The following is a 15,409-nucleotide window of genomic DNA, read 5'->3' on the forward strand; positions in this document are numbered from 1 at the left end:
TTTGTAATGTCGAGCCGATTAGCGGACCCCTCATCTGTGGGGTACGACGGCAAAGTAGAGTACATACACTACGTCAAGCGCTGGTTTTGTTTTTCTCCTGCACTTCGCCTTCGGGTATTCGCGATAACTTTGTCCGTTTGAGCTAGTTTAAGCCTTGCATTTGCACATTTAAAGGACTGTTTTCTATATACTATAGATATACTTTGACCTCCTCCTCCTCCTTCTCCGCTACTATCCGGCACGATAAGAGTGCCAGATCATACTGTCTCTAGTCTAGTACAATGCTACCGCAGCCAGACCTCCCTGAGCCAGCACACCCAGGAATCGATTCGATGCTGAGCCGCAAGTTTGGAAAGGAAGTAGCCAATTACTTCTCTGGTATGAAGACACGCGGTCTATCTACTCGTGGAGACGCTTATCTCTAACAATTTCATGCAGGGTCCCCATTAAACCGTGTGGGTTTCCTTCGTCCCGACCACCAATTTCTGTCTTCGGCACTACACCACCCATCTACTAGTTTCCTTCTCTTCAACAAGCTCGAGCCGCTCGTCAAGTCCGCTACCGAGCTTGCTCGCTGCACTTTCTCGGATGTCAAGCCCGTCATTGGCGACAACCCGTTTGAGAAGTCCGAGGAGGATCTCATTGCGCAGTACAATTCAACTCTGTATACGCCGCAGATTATCTTCTTGGGTCTGGACGAGAGGAAAGAGGGCTTCAAGTACAAGGAGCATTACAAGGGCCAGCCGTGGTTCGCCGTAGATGTCACGCCGCAAGAAAGCGTCAAGGAGAAGGCAGAAGAGTTGATCAAGAAGTTCGGAGAGCAGGGATTAGAGTTCAGCAAGGGACGAATGCATATGAGTCTGCCTGCCGAAGAAGGTGCGCAATCACCATACTCTCATACCATGCATTTCCCACACATGGAGATAACCAAGCAACTAACACGCACCAGCCGCCATCTACGCCGAAGCCCGCCACCTCCTCGACTGGAACGCCCGAAACCCCTTCTGCGCCTCATGCGGCTACAAGACTCTCTCCGTAAATGCCGGTTTCAAGCGTACCTGTCCACCCAAGGACATTGCATCCAGCATCGATCAAGGCGAGCGACCACCCTGCGCCACCCGCACGGGAATCTCCAACCTCTCCTTCCCGCGTACTGATCCCACCGTCATCATGGCCGTTGTGTCCGCCGACGGCAAAAAGATTCTTCTCGGCCGCCAAAAGCGGTGGCCCCCGAACTGGTATTCTACCCTCGCTGGATTCCTCGAGCCAGCCGAGAGTGTCGAGGAAGCCGTCCGTCGCGAGGTCTGGGAGGAATCCGGTATTCATCTCGGTCGTGTGGTTATCCACTCTACGCAGCCGTGGCCGTATCCTGCTAACCTTATGATCGGTGCAGTCGGCCAGGCGATTCCGGACGGGGAGACGATTCATCTGGGTCACGATGCCGAGTTGGAAGATGCAAAGTGGTTTACGGTTGAGGAGGTTAGGGAGGCGTTGCGTGTGGGGACGAGTGGGCTGGGAGAGGGTGCTGGGCCCGAGTACAAGGAGGGTGGGCTGAGGTTGCCGCCTAAGACAGCGATTGCGAATCAGCTAATGACGGCGGTTGTCAATGGGTTCGCGAGTGGGAGTCCAATGATTTAAGTAAATTAGTGGATATGTGAGGAAGTATAGTTGTAGAGGTAGAGGTAGATGTATATACAGAAGACGGTCTCGGGGATAGGGGCGCACATGTTTCTCGTGGACTTATGATATTTCTATTTTGTATGTACTTGGTAATCTACTCCAGTACAATGTACTTGCGCAAGTGTTCGGGTATAGCATCGTACAACTTCTTCTGTTCCAGCCACTTCTTGGAAAACAGACGGTCGGCATATCGGTATGCGCCATCGCACAGCAGTGTGACGACTGTTGATCCTTTGCCCAGCTTCTCAGCTACCTCCTTGGCTGCAACAACGTTCAGACACGAACTAGCGCCCAAGTAGAGACCCTCTTCATCCAAGCATCTGTACACCATTTCAATGGTCTTTTCATCGCTGATGTGCACTGAGCCGTCAAGGAGGTCGATATCGGGCTTCAGGTTGTCTGTTACACGGCCTTGCCCAATACCTTCTGTTATGGAGCCACCAGATCGCTCTGTGAGCTTACCGCCGCTTTGGATGTAAGAGTGTAGCACTGAGCCTGGTGGATCCGCCAAAAAGCTCTTGACTTTTCCATCACTCTTCTCCTTGAGATACCTCGTCACGCCTGCCAGACTGCCTCCCGTTCCTGTGGCGCAAGTAAAAGCGTCGAGCTTCCCTCCCGTCTGGGCCCAGATTTCTGGCCCTGTAGTCTCGATATGCGCCTGTCGGTTCGCCACGTTGTCGAACTGATTTGTCCATACTGCGTTTTCCAGCCTCTCTGCATGTCGCTTTGCTTGGTGGTTGTAGTTTTCGGGGTTCTCGAATGCGACAGCGGGGACGGGGTATACCTCTGCGCCCAGCAGTCTCAGCAGATCAATCTTGCCCTGCGACTGTGTGTTGGGCATGTAGATGACGAGTTTGTAGCCCTTTGAGCGGCAGACGTGCGCAAGACCGATACCAGTGTTGCCGGCTGTGCCTTCAATGACGGTACCGCCGGGCTTCAAGAGACCTTGGCGTTCAGCATTCTCGACGACGAAGAGCGCAGCGCGGTCCTTGACTGAGCCGCCTGGGTTCTGGAACTCTGCCTTTCCAAGAATGTTGCAGCCGGTTTCTTCAGAGAGCCTCTTGAGACGGATAAGAGGTGTCTTGCCAATTGCTGAGAATACATGTCAATATGTCTTCGCTCTTGAGTTTTGGAAGGAAATATGTTACCATCAAGGAAACCCCGCTGACCAATGCCCTGAGCCTTTGAGATATTGAGGGCAGTCTGCTGGGCTTCTGCTGAGCCAATGATCTCAGCGCCGCGACGTGCAGAGGTCGCGAAGCCTCGCGCAGCTGTCCGGAACATTTTTGCAATTGAAGAGCTGCCTCACAAAGCCGCGGGCAAAGGTCAAGTTCAAGTACAAGATGATGCCATCGGCTGGTCGGCGAATCAACGCGCTCTCGCCCGATGTCGCAAGCAGTCAAAGGTGGACCCTGCACGCGGGACCCCTGCTCCCACGAGCCGTTGCCGCGCGGGGGTGTGCGTAAACAACAACACCAACGACAATTGATGCCAATGACCGTGCCACAGTAGACGACCACACATACTGCTGACCATACACCAACTATGCCCGGACGCCCTTCAACCCGCGCGCCGCGTGGGTCGACCACAACCACTGCCCGCAAAGCCAGTGGCGGTACAACAAGGGCAACACGCGGATCCTCTGCAAGGCAATCCGCAAACGCAGTTGATATCCCCGATGAGGGCCCCGTCACAACTCTCCGCACCCAAATTGCCCAAGTGTTCAGCGACGCACAAAAGACGACGGCTACACAAAGGAAGTTGGTGGTCAACTTGAGGAAGATCCAGGAAGCATGCTGTTTCGAGCCGCCAGACACAGGCAAGAAGGGCGGAAAGAAGGGCCAGGAGGAACAAGAAGATTTTGACGAAGAGGAGTTCAATGCCGAAATCGTGAGATGTCTGCTTAGAATCATGTCCGTCAAGAAGAGCGAGCCAGTGGGTGACAGGGTGATTCGCTTTTTGGGGATCTTCTTGAAGCATGCGTCAGACAAAGGTTTGTCATGCCCTGCCAGTCAGAAAAAGAAAGTACTGATCAAAGCCAGACCAGCAGATATTCGCCGCAGAGTCCGAGGAAGATGCGACTGCCTTTCACGAAACGCCCACCAGCAGACTTACATCCCACATCCTTACTACAATCCTAGGGCTTCTCACAGCCAAAGACAAGACCGTCCGGTTCCGAGCCACACAGACAGTTGCGCATATAGTGAACAGCCTCACTACCATTGATGACGATATTTTCAACCTGATAAGATTGGGTTTCTTAAAGCGTCTCCGAGACAAAGAACCATCGGTGCGCGTTCAGGCGATTCTCGGACTGGGTCGCCTTGCCGGGAATGATGACGAGGAGCAAGATGAAGAAGACAGTGACGACGAAGCAGGAGGCATCCTAGACAAGCTTCTGGACATTATGATTAACGACCCGAGTGCCGAAGTGCGACGAGCTGTGCTGCTGAACCTACCACTTTGGCCATCGACCCTACGATATATCCTAGAGCGGGCTCGTGATATGGATGCGACCACTCGAAGGCTGGTTTACGGCAAGATTCTGCCAGCTTTGGGCGATTTCCGACACATGTCGCTTGTGGAAAGAGAGAAGCTCATCCGATGGGGTCTTCGCGATCGAGACGACATTGTCCGCAAGGCTGCAGCAACCCTGTTCCGTGAGCGCTGGCTCGAAGACTGTGCTTCATCCCGCGACACCCGGACTGAAGAGGAGAAGAAGCCTGGTGATGTTGCACCACCTAGCTTGGAAGCGTTGTGCGAGCTATTAGAACGCATTGATGTTACACGGTCCGGTGAGGAGGACGGCATGGCTCATGAAGCTATGCGCCAGTTCTGGGATGGCCGACCGGATTACCGTAGAGACATCACATTTGACCACGAGTTCTGGAACAACCTAGATGCTCAGACGGCTTTTATTGCTCGCACGCTCAACGATTACAGCCAGAGCACCGACGATGACAGAATCCAGAGTATGATTGAGGACAAGATGCCTGAAGTCACCATGTTTGCTTTTGTTCTGCAGCGAGAGCTCAATTCGCTTATGGAGCTAGTCGACAAAGTGTCAATGATGGAAGAGACTGATCCAGAGATTGAGGAGGCACAGGAAGATGTTGAGGAACAGGATTTCGTTGTTCAGCAGCTCCTTCACATTGCTCATACTCTCGACTACACGGATGAGATGGGACGCAGGCAGATGTACAACATCATGCGTGAAGCAATTTCCAAGGCTCAATTGCCTGAAGAGTGCACAAAGCTCTCCATCGAGGTTTTGCGCAAGGTTTGTGGTAGTCGAGGCGAGTCAGACTTTTGTGCTCTCATCGTCGAGGCTATTGCCGATGTTCGAGATTCTCTCTTGGATGCCGACGATGCTACCGTCACTGGCGGAGATGCTGAAGAAAGCTTTCACTCTGCACAGTCAGACGTGGACATGGATGCTCCTTTGATCAAGGCCAAGACTGCCAAAGCTGCAGAAAATCTCACTGAGGAAGAGAAGGAAGAGCGACAGATCCGAGAGGTCATGGTATACTCCAAGTGCTTGCACATTGCGCAGTGTACGCTCCAGAATGTGGAAGGTGATTTAGAATCGGATACATCGCTCACAAATATCCTCAACACTCTTATTATCCCGGCAGTACAAGCTCACCAGGCGATGATCCGAGAAAGGGGTGTCATTTGCTTGGGTCTCGCTGCCCTTCTCAGTAAAGTAAGTTTACCACTCATCATCTACTTAGGAATATGCTAATAACGACTAGGATCTCGCGGGTAATAACCTCGACCTCTTTTTCCACTGTTTCGCAAAGGGGCATGATGCTCTAAAAGAGATTGTCATTCAAGTTCTCACAGATGTAATCATCACTCACCCACAGCTTCTTACGCCCACCATTCCAGACCCAGACGCAGAGACTGAGGACGCAGAGCCCATTACCAACCCACGCATCCGCCCTATCACCAAGATTCTTCTCAAGGCCTTTACTTCCGATAACAAGCGCATTAGTCTTATCTCATGTACCGCTGCTTCGAAGCTATTGCTCCTCGGCATCCTGCCACCTCAGCCTACAGCTGAGATTCTAAAGGCCTTCACATTGACATACTTTGATCCCGAGACAGCAATGAACCCGGCACTACGACAAGCACTCAGCTACTTCCTCCCTGTCTTCTGCCACAGCAAGCTAAAGAACGCAAAGCTCATGGGCGAGATCGCCGTCCCCATCATCTCCAAGCTCCTCATCATGCGCGATGAGAACGTCGAAGAGGACGACATAGACGAGATGGTGGGCTGGCCCATCATCACCGCCCACCTTTCCGAATGGACCGACGGCCGTAAGGTAGTCGGTGCCACCGAACTCGGTCTCGACGGCAAGACAAGCACAACAGCCGAAGCCGAGGAACCCCACGTTCAACTCGCAATTGAGATTCTCGAGCGCGCACTCACGAGCACGTGTTCGAAAGATGAGCGCAAACCTCTACTTTCGCTGCTGAGCAAACTCTTCATCGCTCCCTCGGGCCCGAGCTACAAGAGCAGCACCGACCAAAACGGTGAAGATGAAGAAGAAGAAGAGCCTCTGCATACCCTTCACAGCCTGGTTTCTGAAGCTGTGGAAGCCAAGATTGGGACGGACGCCACGCAGCGCAATGCACTTGCGAAACTGGAAGCTACTCTGACAAAGCGATTGGGCGAAGTAGGTAATGCGACACAAGCTCCCGACGAAGACGCAGATGACCAGACAGCTGCTCCTGACACTACTGTTGCGCCTGATGAGACGGAGACGACCGAAGCGTCTGAGACTCAGGTGCCATCTAAGAAACCTTCCAAGATTAAAGAAGAAGACGATGAGGAAGAGGAAGAGGATGAAGATACAATGTTAGCTGGCATGCAAGGAGAGGGTACACGCATGCCTCTTGAAGCTGACGATGACGATGATGAGGATGAAGAGGAAGAGCAGTCGATGGCTGAACATAGCACGTTGATTGTGGGTAGGGATGACAGGCGAAGGACTATGGTTACTGAGGAGGATATTATGGAGAGTTTGTTGCAGAGTGAGATGGAAGATTCTGCTTAGGTGTTCTTTTTCTTGAGAACTTTTGGGCTAGGTGTGTTGTAGATGGCGTTTTTTGGGGAGGGGTCCAGGGGAATGAAGTGGGATAGGGAGATATGATTTTATGTATTACGCGTTTATGATATCCTGTTGCTGTCTGTACTTTTTACATGTCATTGTACGATATCATTTTCTCCGTCCTACGCATGATACCTGCATATTGCATGACGTGAACGATTCAACAGAACTGTTATCCTTTGAGAACTGCTTTTATTGTATTTTTGGCTGAAAAATTTTGGGTATATAACCAGCCTGCTGCTAACCTATGCGGAACAGCAAGCAATCTAAAAACAAACGCTAAATGCAACAAAAAAAAACCACTATCTAAGTTCTTGCTCGCCTGACATCTGTCGTGAATCCGTATGAACCGTGTACAAAAAAAGTGTACACTCATTAGCATCTCTCGAGAAATAAAAGGAGGAATTGCCTTCCTTCTTTGTCACAAACATGGGGAAAATCCCCCACAATCTCCTTTGCGTAAAATCATCGTCGTAGTTGCTCGAAAAAAAAACAGAAAGCGTCTTCGAAAATCATGACCGGAGTGGCATGTCGACCTCGACATTGCCAAAAACATCTCTGTACCACCCCCGCAACTTCCTACATTTTTCACTGCCCGCATCCTCTCTACACCCTTCTTCGACAATAGCATCCCACATGCGCTGCTCAACATCATATCCGAGCTGCTTCTGCATATCTTCTTTCTTGCCCCACAGCCTATGCGAGCGGCCCTCCATGTCAAACGGGAGCTTATCATTCAGAACCTGGGCTGGGTCGAGCTTAAGATTGTTCTGGTGAATAAAAATGGGGATAGGTTTGCTTGGCGCTATACGCGGCTTATTCCGCTGAGATTGGGTGACGAGATCCTTGTCTTGCCAGAATGCTTCCTCGTGGATGTGGTTGCGCATCGGGGGCAGGTACTGGTAGTCGAGACTGGGGTCTGCCTGGCCGATTGCCGTGCCTTTATATGTGCCGTTGAGGAAGCGGCCGAGGGCCATCGGGGCAGTGCGGACTTGGTAGAAAGGAAGGCCGACGGCGAGGGCGGCTTGCGTAAAGGTTTCTTTGTCACCGGCGCCGGGGGCGCCTTGGCTGAGGAGAACGTAGTAGAAGTCTGGGCCGTAGTAGTTGTAGTAGACCATCATGAGGAGGGTTTCACGGTGTAGGTCTTTGTTCATGAGGAGCTGGCCGCTTTCGGTGGAGAGGCGCGATTGCGAGAGGACTTCGGGGATGGCGGCGATGTGATAGAAATGCGCCGATATGGTTTGCGCCCAAAAGTCTGGCCAGGTTACCAGGCCATGGGTTGTATATGGGGCAACGGAGAATAAACTTTTCGGGTCTTGCGAGGGGAAGGCATCGCTGTCGAGGAACAGAACGTGCTGGAAGGACGAGAATAGGATCGCAAATGCTTTGTACTGGTAGTGACTGGGTGGTTTGGCATTGGCGGCCGTCTCGTAAATGTTGGATAAGACAACGCAACGGGCGTTGAGAGAAGGTAGAACGGTCTCGCACACTGTTGCGTCGTACTTGCTCCAGTCATCGATGAAGACTTCCATGGGCAAATCACATCCCGTTTTGCGTAGCAAGCGCAGTGAGACCAAAAAGATAGGCATGTACATGGCGTTAGCGGTAGTAACGATGCCTGTAGTACCCTGTGCAAAGGGGACTCTGGACGCCAGCTCTTTTGCAGAACTGCGCATGGTATAGTGCGCTCTGAACAAGGCCAACTCCTCATTCTTTGTGAAGTTGACCAGCCGATCAGGGTGTGTCCTGTGAGGTTCGAGCGGCTTGAATTTGACAACGTCGTCGAATCCCTCATCGTCGAGCTGCAAAGGCTCACATTGTGGTTGGGCGTCAACCAGAGCAGTGGCGAGGTCTGACCAAAATTCTCGAACAGACCTATCAAAGGTTGAACTGGCGGCAGTGAGGTTTTTGCCCGTCAAGATGGGGATGTGGATGGCAGCCGAGCCATGGTATTGCTGGGGAAAGAAGAAGAAGACTCCGCATATGAAGAAGAACAGAGGGAGGGCAAGCAGTCGCGGTAACGAGTGGGAGGTAGTGACGAGCATGGCCGGGGTGGGCCCGCACTTGAGAGCGAGTAATTGTCACAGAGGCAAAAGGAAACGGGGTATCTTTGGAGAGAGAGAGGGAGAAAAGTGGGAAAGGCAGAGAGAGATAAGTCAAAAGGCTAGCCACAGATGAGAGGTGAGAGTGAAAGGGCGAATTGCATGCAAGTACACTCCTGTGGGCGCCTAGAGATAACTGGAAATGATGTGACATGGGTGCCACAGTGTCATCCCAAGGTGACAGAGCATGCAATTGCAATACGAGCGGATGCTACAAACGGGGTACTCCGCCGCGTTTATGGAGAGGCCGACTCATGGCGCGGGTCCAGGGCACATGCGTAGTTTGATACTGTCTGGTGGTATAGGGCTAATGCTAAGCCTCAACAGGACATTACGTGAGAACAGACAGCGTGATACTTGACAAGATCGTGGATACAGATCTTGGGTGAGGTTGTGACAACCTCATGGTATATGGGCGGACCGAGCGAGATGGAGTGGTGAATTGCATCCGGCGTATCCTAGGCCGTACCTAAGCTCGGCATAGCGCAGAAAAGCTGGACCAACGGGCGAGCTGAGTAAAAGCGACTAACGAGCAACCAGCTCATTAGCCGTGCCAAATTAGACGTTGGAGGATTCAAAATTAGAGACGCTAACGCCACGGATAAGCTGACTGATAACGGCATGGCAAGGGGAGACTGGCCGACGTCTGACAGCGTGGGTCGTTGGTAGGGTCCCCCCTGCTCTCAGAGACAACGGCTGTGCATGTAACATATCTGCGCATGAGGCTCTGGGCGATCTTAACAAACTACATTGCTTCCGTCGTATGTTTCCTAGCCCTGTTCGCATTGCAGTCAGTACATACATGTACGTACGCCTGTGGAACCGCCGACTTCAACAATAACACAATTTACGTCTAACATACGCGACCCAGCGCAACGCGTCGCAAAGACCTCTTTTTTTTGTTTCCCAGCCTCCAGCCGTCCGTACTGCGCATGCACGCACTATTGGAAAATCGCGCAACCGTATATACGGGGTGGCGTGGGACACCCTAGATGGACACCCTAGATGCCATCCACCTACTTCGGAAATTGAGCCACGCAGACGCCACAAACATCTCATTAATGCCCACGTCAACACGGTCGAGTCTCTTGTAAGTATCCATATCTTACTTTCGTGTGATATTACATAAATATCAAGTCCAGAACAAGGGAGGCGGCACGTCATCGTAACAGTGTGCGCTCAACAAAACTCCCATTTAGCACGTTACCAAAAAAATTCGGTTCAGACGAAGAAAACAAAATTAACAACGAGAAGAAAAGCAGATGACCCGAACATCGTCGTGATGCCGCGCAGATTTCTACGCTTGATTACTCTAATCATAGACAAGAACATAACTTTAGCCTGCTTGTAGCGCGGGCCAGAAGAGCCTGGCTAAGCTCCACACCATCATCCGTACCTTGCATGATCAACAAAAATCCAACCAACTACAAGATTCCCGATTTTGCTTCCTCTTCTCCCACTTACCATACATCCCGTTTTACTTACAAACAGACAAACAACCCAAAAAACAGACCTCTCTGACAAATCCATAAAATTCCATAGTTATTCATCTTACTAAGGAAGTAGATCATAATCCACCGGCCCGAAAACAAACAAACAAAAGCCGGCCCTTATATCGTAAACTATGCACATAAGCACAAACCCCCATAGTCCACCACATTAGGACCTCCTATGCCCAGCCCCAGCCCAGAAACCCTCCCTGACATGGAGGAGGAAGGTCCAAGTCCGCCAAGCCTCATGTCCCAAACCCAATCTTGACTACTTTGCTTGGTTATTGATCAAAAATCCTGCCAAAAAAATCCCCCCCCCCCATGTCCCACCCCATCCTTTGTAATTACACGTACTCAGATTGGACATGTTTTTTTTTTGAGAGAGAGAGAGAGAAAAGGAGGTCGAATAGGAAACATCGGATATCCCTTCCCCCTTGTTGAGTGTGAGATGTAATCCGAAGGTACCTAATACGGTACCCGAAACTAAGATAGGGAGCGAGGGAGGGAAGGGTAGGATAGGGGCATTGATAATGCGTAGAAAATCCATCCCCTTGGCTTAGTTTGCACATACCTGTTGAGAGGGGAAAAAAGCCCGAGATGATACTTCACCGTTGAGCGCATTGCTACTACGGATATTTCTCTGACCGGGAATGCGTACTTTTGTCCTTTCTGATGTACATATGTACGCCAACCCCCCCGGTGGCGTCTTGTCTTCTCCACACACACATTCATCACGACGCGGGTTACGAGCAACAAAGCGATATATGTTTTTTTTTACCTGAAGATTGATTCACTTGCTACGTACGAGGAGAAGCTAAAAAAAAGACAAACGCAGATTATTAGTACAGATACTGGTGGAAAATATTCCGGAGAAAAAAAGAACAGGAAAGAAACCCGCGCGAAAAAAAAGAAACACACACGATTTACCTCAAGAGCCGCCCTTACTTCACAAGCACCTTGATTGCCAAGGCAATGTGTTGTAATTCAATTTGTAGCATGCACAAGAAAAAAACAAGAGAGAAAAAGATCAAGAAAAGAGAAGAAAATGAACACCAGCTCGAGGCCCAGATGCTGTACGAAGAAATCGTCTTGCCAGATCCAAGAAGCTCCTGCAAGCCCGCATTCGCTACCGTCCAATTTGTACTTTTTTTATCCACCCACCCAGCTTTTGCAAAAGGAATTCAAGTCGATCCCCAAACACCCCCGCCATCCCAGGTATCGAACTCCATCAAATGAGGATTTTTCCGTCTATACGCATCCGTGCCGTAGGTAGCCTGCAAATGCCACGAATCTCTTAAATCGACCGATGCTGTAAAACTCCACCCATAGCCAATCTTGCCCACGCCAGCCTACCCGAAAAAACCGTCCCATATCAAATTGCACCGCAAGATACGCGCTCCAGACGATCGATACCTATGTACGAGTGAACTTACGCCGGCGACTTGTTGGCGGGGTTAGTGACGTTGCGCCGATCATCGTTCATGGAAAGAGAGCCAAAGCCGGTTGAAAGAAAGGCAAAGGGGTCGTTGCGACCATCGCCGCCGTTAGGAGCACCCTGAGCGGGGTAGGGGTCCGCCGAGGAAAAAGCAGCTTCAGCGGCGCGGCTGTCGAAGGGAGTCGAGTGCATGCCACCGTTGGGCACATACTGACCGCCCATGGAAGGGTAAGGGCTAGCCGCACCCATACCAGAGGGCAGAGCATACGAGCTAGGAGGGCCGCCATACTGTTGAGCTGGGAAGCCTCCACCACCGTAGCCAGCAGGGCCGTAGGGACCGGCACCAGGACCAGCACCCATGGAAGGAGGTCCCATGCCGAAACCAGAGGGTGTATCCATTGGCGACGGGAATGCCGAGTCAGCAACGACAGCAGCGCCGGCACGGCTAGCTCCGCAGCGGAGGCAAGCAGTGTTCTTTGCAAAGTTGTGGTATCCACAGCCATTCTCACCACACTTCCAGTCTCCAGCACGAAAGGGAACGACACCAGTACCTCCACGCATGTGTCCACCACCCATTCCGTGACCGTGGCCGTGGCCCATGTGGTGCTGAGGAGGGCCCATCATACCTGGGTGACCTCCGTATCCGTAACCGCCGTAGGCCATGGGATCACCGCCTGGCGGGCCCTGTTGCATGGCAGGGAACGAGCATCGGAAACAAGCGGTACGGCGCTGGAAGTTGGAGAAGCCACAAGAAGGACAGTTCCAGTCACCAGGGCGAGGGCGGTTCTTGCTAGGGGGAAATGGTGTGATAATATCAGAGGCACGGTCGAGAACGCGAGTGGACGAAGGCGAGACTTCAATGGCCTTTTCGTTGAGAGCGCGGCCGTTCATGCAGAGACTCTCAGCAGCCTAGGAAAGAAGAATCAAAGTTAGCATATTACGTGTCCAACATGATTGATACAATACATACCTCCTCGTGGGAAGAGAAGATGGCGAAGCCGGTACCGGTGGGCTTGTGCTGGTCTGGGGTACGGAGGGTCCAGAAAGCAATAGGACGACCGCCAAACTGGGTAAACCAGCTCTCAAGCTCTGACTGAGTAGTGTCATGAGGAAGGCCGCTCATGTGAAGAACCTTGCTGCGCTCGGACAAAAAGGCGCGCACGTCAGCCCTGGCGTCCATGGGTTTGGTAAGTACGTCGGGGTGGTCTTGAGGTGGCTGCGACTTGCGGATCAGGCCACGGAGAACTCGAGCGAGTGTGACCGCCTCCTCCATTGCCCGCCGCGGCGAGGCGGGGGCGAGGGCTTGCAAGTGAAAGGGCAGGTTGTGTTTGATGGGCGCCGACGATTGGACGGGCTCCACTTCAAGAGCCGCACAAATGTTGGTCAAGGCGCTAGAGCCAAACGGCAACGACTCTGGGTGGTGTGCCTGCCAGCGCTGGTATTCAGTGCGTAGGTCGAATGTACGGGAGTGTTGAAGGTATGGGGGAAGAACAACGGCCTTGTCCCTAGCCTCGCGCGGCAGCTGTACGCGGAGGTCCCACGAGTCAAGAGTGACGAAAGCAAACTCGAGGTTCTTGGGGGCAATGTGCTCGGCGTGGAAGTTGTTGAAGCGCTCGATGGCATCGCGGAAGGAGCCAGCGTTGCGGACCTGGTCCCAGGTGAGGGTTGTCAAGCTAGCTGTGCAAGCAAGGATGCAGGGTTAGCCGAAGCTCGTCGAGGTGAAGAAGGGGGTGGGGAGTGAGGGAGGCAGGTAGGCAGGCGAGAAGGAGCAAGACAACAAACGTACTGCAAAGAGCCGTAATTGGAGTGTTGACGGGCTTGACGAGGACGGACTCGCGGTGTAGCTGGGATTGGATCAGCAATTGAGGTGTGGGATTGGGATGGGCAAGCCCACCTCTTCGCATGACTTTGCATCGAGGAGAATCCAGCCGAGCTCAATGACCTCTGCTGAATCCTTTGTCACGTAGACGCCGTGCTCGTCACAGGTGGTAGCTACGTGAATGACGACGTAGCGGTCGAGATTGGCCGCCTGGGGGCTCGGAGTCGGCTGGGACGCCATAGCTTTGTGTGTTTGTCTGCGGTAGGTGCACTGTCAGTACGGGTGCCTCTGGGGTGGTCCAGAGGTCAGGCGAGACTGCGGCGAGGGTGGATTGGGCAATTGAGGATTTGCAGCGAGGAAGTCGGAGGTAAGAGGCGGCGTCGGTGGAGGTCGTTTGTAGCGGGTACGTCAGCGGGGAGGTGAAGACGGATGAGGTGAGGCGGGGACAGGTGACTTGCTGCTCAGTGCAAGTGAAGGGGAGAACAGAGCAGAGCCTCGAGGTGAATGATGGAGCGAGGGTAGAGGTGACCCGGTGAGATGAAACCAGGTGCTCTGTGATGGGGACGGACGACCTGAGGCTCCGTGCAATGATGCCGGAAGATTTCTTGACGTGGATAGCAGAGCTAAGGCACAACGTCGAGATCTTGGCGGGAGCTCGAGTTTAGTGTCGGACGTGTCACTGGGAGCGCATTGGGGGATATGGGCTTTTTTTCCCTGATGCTGTTTTGTTTTTTGCGGGTTGCACGGCTTTCTCGCGTGTTGCTGTGTGCCTGTATGGTCCCTGGACGGGTGCTGGCGGTGTTCCGACGTCGCAATTGGCAGCAATAGGCTCGAGAGCGTCGTCTCGCGCCCTGGGATAGTAGCATGTACACGGGCGTGTGTGTGTATTGTATATACATAGTTCATGGCTGCATGGCTGCACGCATCCATACATAGGACATGGCGGGATATCTGCAGCGATGTCGACGCCCAGTGCCGGTCCCACGCGTGCGGCCAAGGGGAACCGGCGCGTGCCCGTGCTAGGTGTGTATACAGTACATAGGACATGCCATGTAGTGTGTACCGTGTACATAGTAGCGTGCATGCATGTCGTCGCGTTTGAGTGCAAAGGACACGGCGCCATGGTGAGAGCTAGACAGCTGGTAGGGTACTGTGTACATGCACATACACACACATACTGCACCCGAACAGCAGGGTCCGGCCATGGCTTGGACGGACGGGGCAGCCCGCTGGCGTGTTATCTCGAGAAGCCATGCTGGACCCGTGGACCGGTGGACCAGCACAGCTGTAGGGTGGGCGAAAGGCGGCTAGGGGCCAAGGGGACAAGGGGCCAGCACATCATCCCGCCTCCCCCCCCCTGGCCGTGTGTGTGTGCGTGTGTGTGGCCTCTCCCACTCCCGCGGCGAGGGCCACGTCAGCACGTGATCCGCCTCAACCCTCGTGCTCGCCCGCCCTCGCTGCTGTTTCGGCGCAGGTGGCAGCCAATTTCGCATGCCCGCAGGCTGGCAGGCTGGCAGTTGAGTCTGGAGGCGCGCGCTCAAGACGATCAGCGTCCCTCAAGCTTTGCTGACACGGCCGACAAGCACTAGCCCTGTCAGCAGCGCCCGCTCGACGTGGTGGGCGCGACGTCTCCTAGAACAGCTGCTGTGAACCCCTTAAACGCCGCGCGCGCCCCCCTTCTGCCCGTCCAGAGATCCTCTGCAATTTATGCACTCCGCTTGTGGCATCGGGGACTTTGCATTGGCGCCTGAGCATCTACCACTACC

At 53.0% G+C, this 15,409-nt stretch overlaps 5 protein-coding genes across 5 annotated transcripts; 2 read left to right on the top strand and 3 right to left on the bottom strand.

The window, feature by feature from the left end:
* Positions 1-281: 281 nt before the first annotated feature.
* Positions 282-1,638, top strand: PSV08DRAFT_370282 (NUDIX hydrolase domain-like protein; the record flags this gene model as incomplete). Its single annotated transcript, XM_014226568.1, has 3 exons — positions 282-378; positions 439-876; positions 950-1,638. 3 exons carry the CDS (start codon positions 282-284, stop codon positions 1,636-1,638), a joined length of 1,224 nt encoding a protein of 407 aa, XP_014082043.1.
* Positions 1,639-1,774: 136 nt separating this feature from the next.
* PSV08DRAFT_370283 (tryptophan synthase beta subunit-like PLP-dependent enzyme) lies at positions 1,775-2,964 on the bottom strand (the record flags this gene model as incomplete). The annotated part of the gene is made up of 2 exons (XM_014226567.1): positions 1,775-2,772; positions 2,829-2,964. 2 exons carry the CDS (start codon positions 2,962-2,964, stop codon positions 1,775-1,777), a joined length of 1,134 nt encoding a protein of 377 aa, XP_014082042.1.
* A 193-nt stretch (positions 2,965-3,157) lies between these two features.
* PSV08DRAFT_200329 (nuclear condensing complex subunit) lies at positions 3,158-6,977 on the top strand. The gene is made up of 3 exons (XM_014226566.1): positions 3,158-3,673; positions 3,723-5,386; positions 5,436-6,977. Exons 1-3 carry the CDS (start codon positions 3,226-3,228, stop codon positions 6,741-6,743), a joined length of 3,420 nt encoding a protein of 1,139 aa, XP_014082041.1. The 5' UTR covers positions 3,158-3,225; the 3' UTR covers positions 6,744-6,977.
* Positions 6,975-8,917, bottom strand: PSV08DRAFT_401021 (glycosyltransferase). Its single transcript, XM_014226565.2, has one exon. It carries the CDS (start codon positions 8,840-8,842, stop codon positions 7,310-7,312), a length of 1,533 nt encoding a protein of 510 aa, XP_014082040.1. The 5' UTR covers positions 8,843-8,917; the 3' UTR covers positions 6,975-7,309.
* A 2,422-nt stretch (positions 8,918-11,339) lies between these two features.
* PSV08DRAFT_401022 (uncharacterized protein) lies at positions 11,340-13,883 on the bottom strand (the record flags this gene model as incomplete). The annotated part of the gene is made up of 4 exons (XM_014226564.1): positions 11,340-12,733; positions 12,795-13,501; positions 13,611-13,668; positions 13,719-13,883. 4 exons carry the CDS (start codon positions 13,881-13,883, stop codon positions 11,819-11,821), a joined length of 1,845 nt encoding a protein of 614 aa, XP_014082039.1. The 3' UTR covers positions 11,340-11,818.
* Between the last annotated feature and the right edge of the window lie 1,526 nt (positions 13,884-15,409).

The sequence above is a fragment of the Bipolaris maydis genome (assembly GCF_028858645.1).
Source record: "Bipolaris maydis strain C4 unplaced genomic scaffold PSV08scaffold_5, whole genome shotgun sequence".
NCBI lineage: Eukaryota > Fungi > Ascomycota > Dothideomycetes > Pleosporales > Pleosporaceae > Bipolaris > Bipolaris maydis.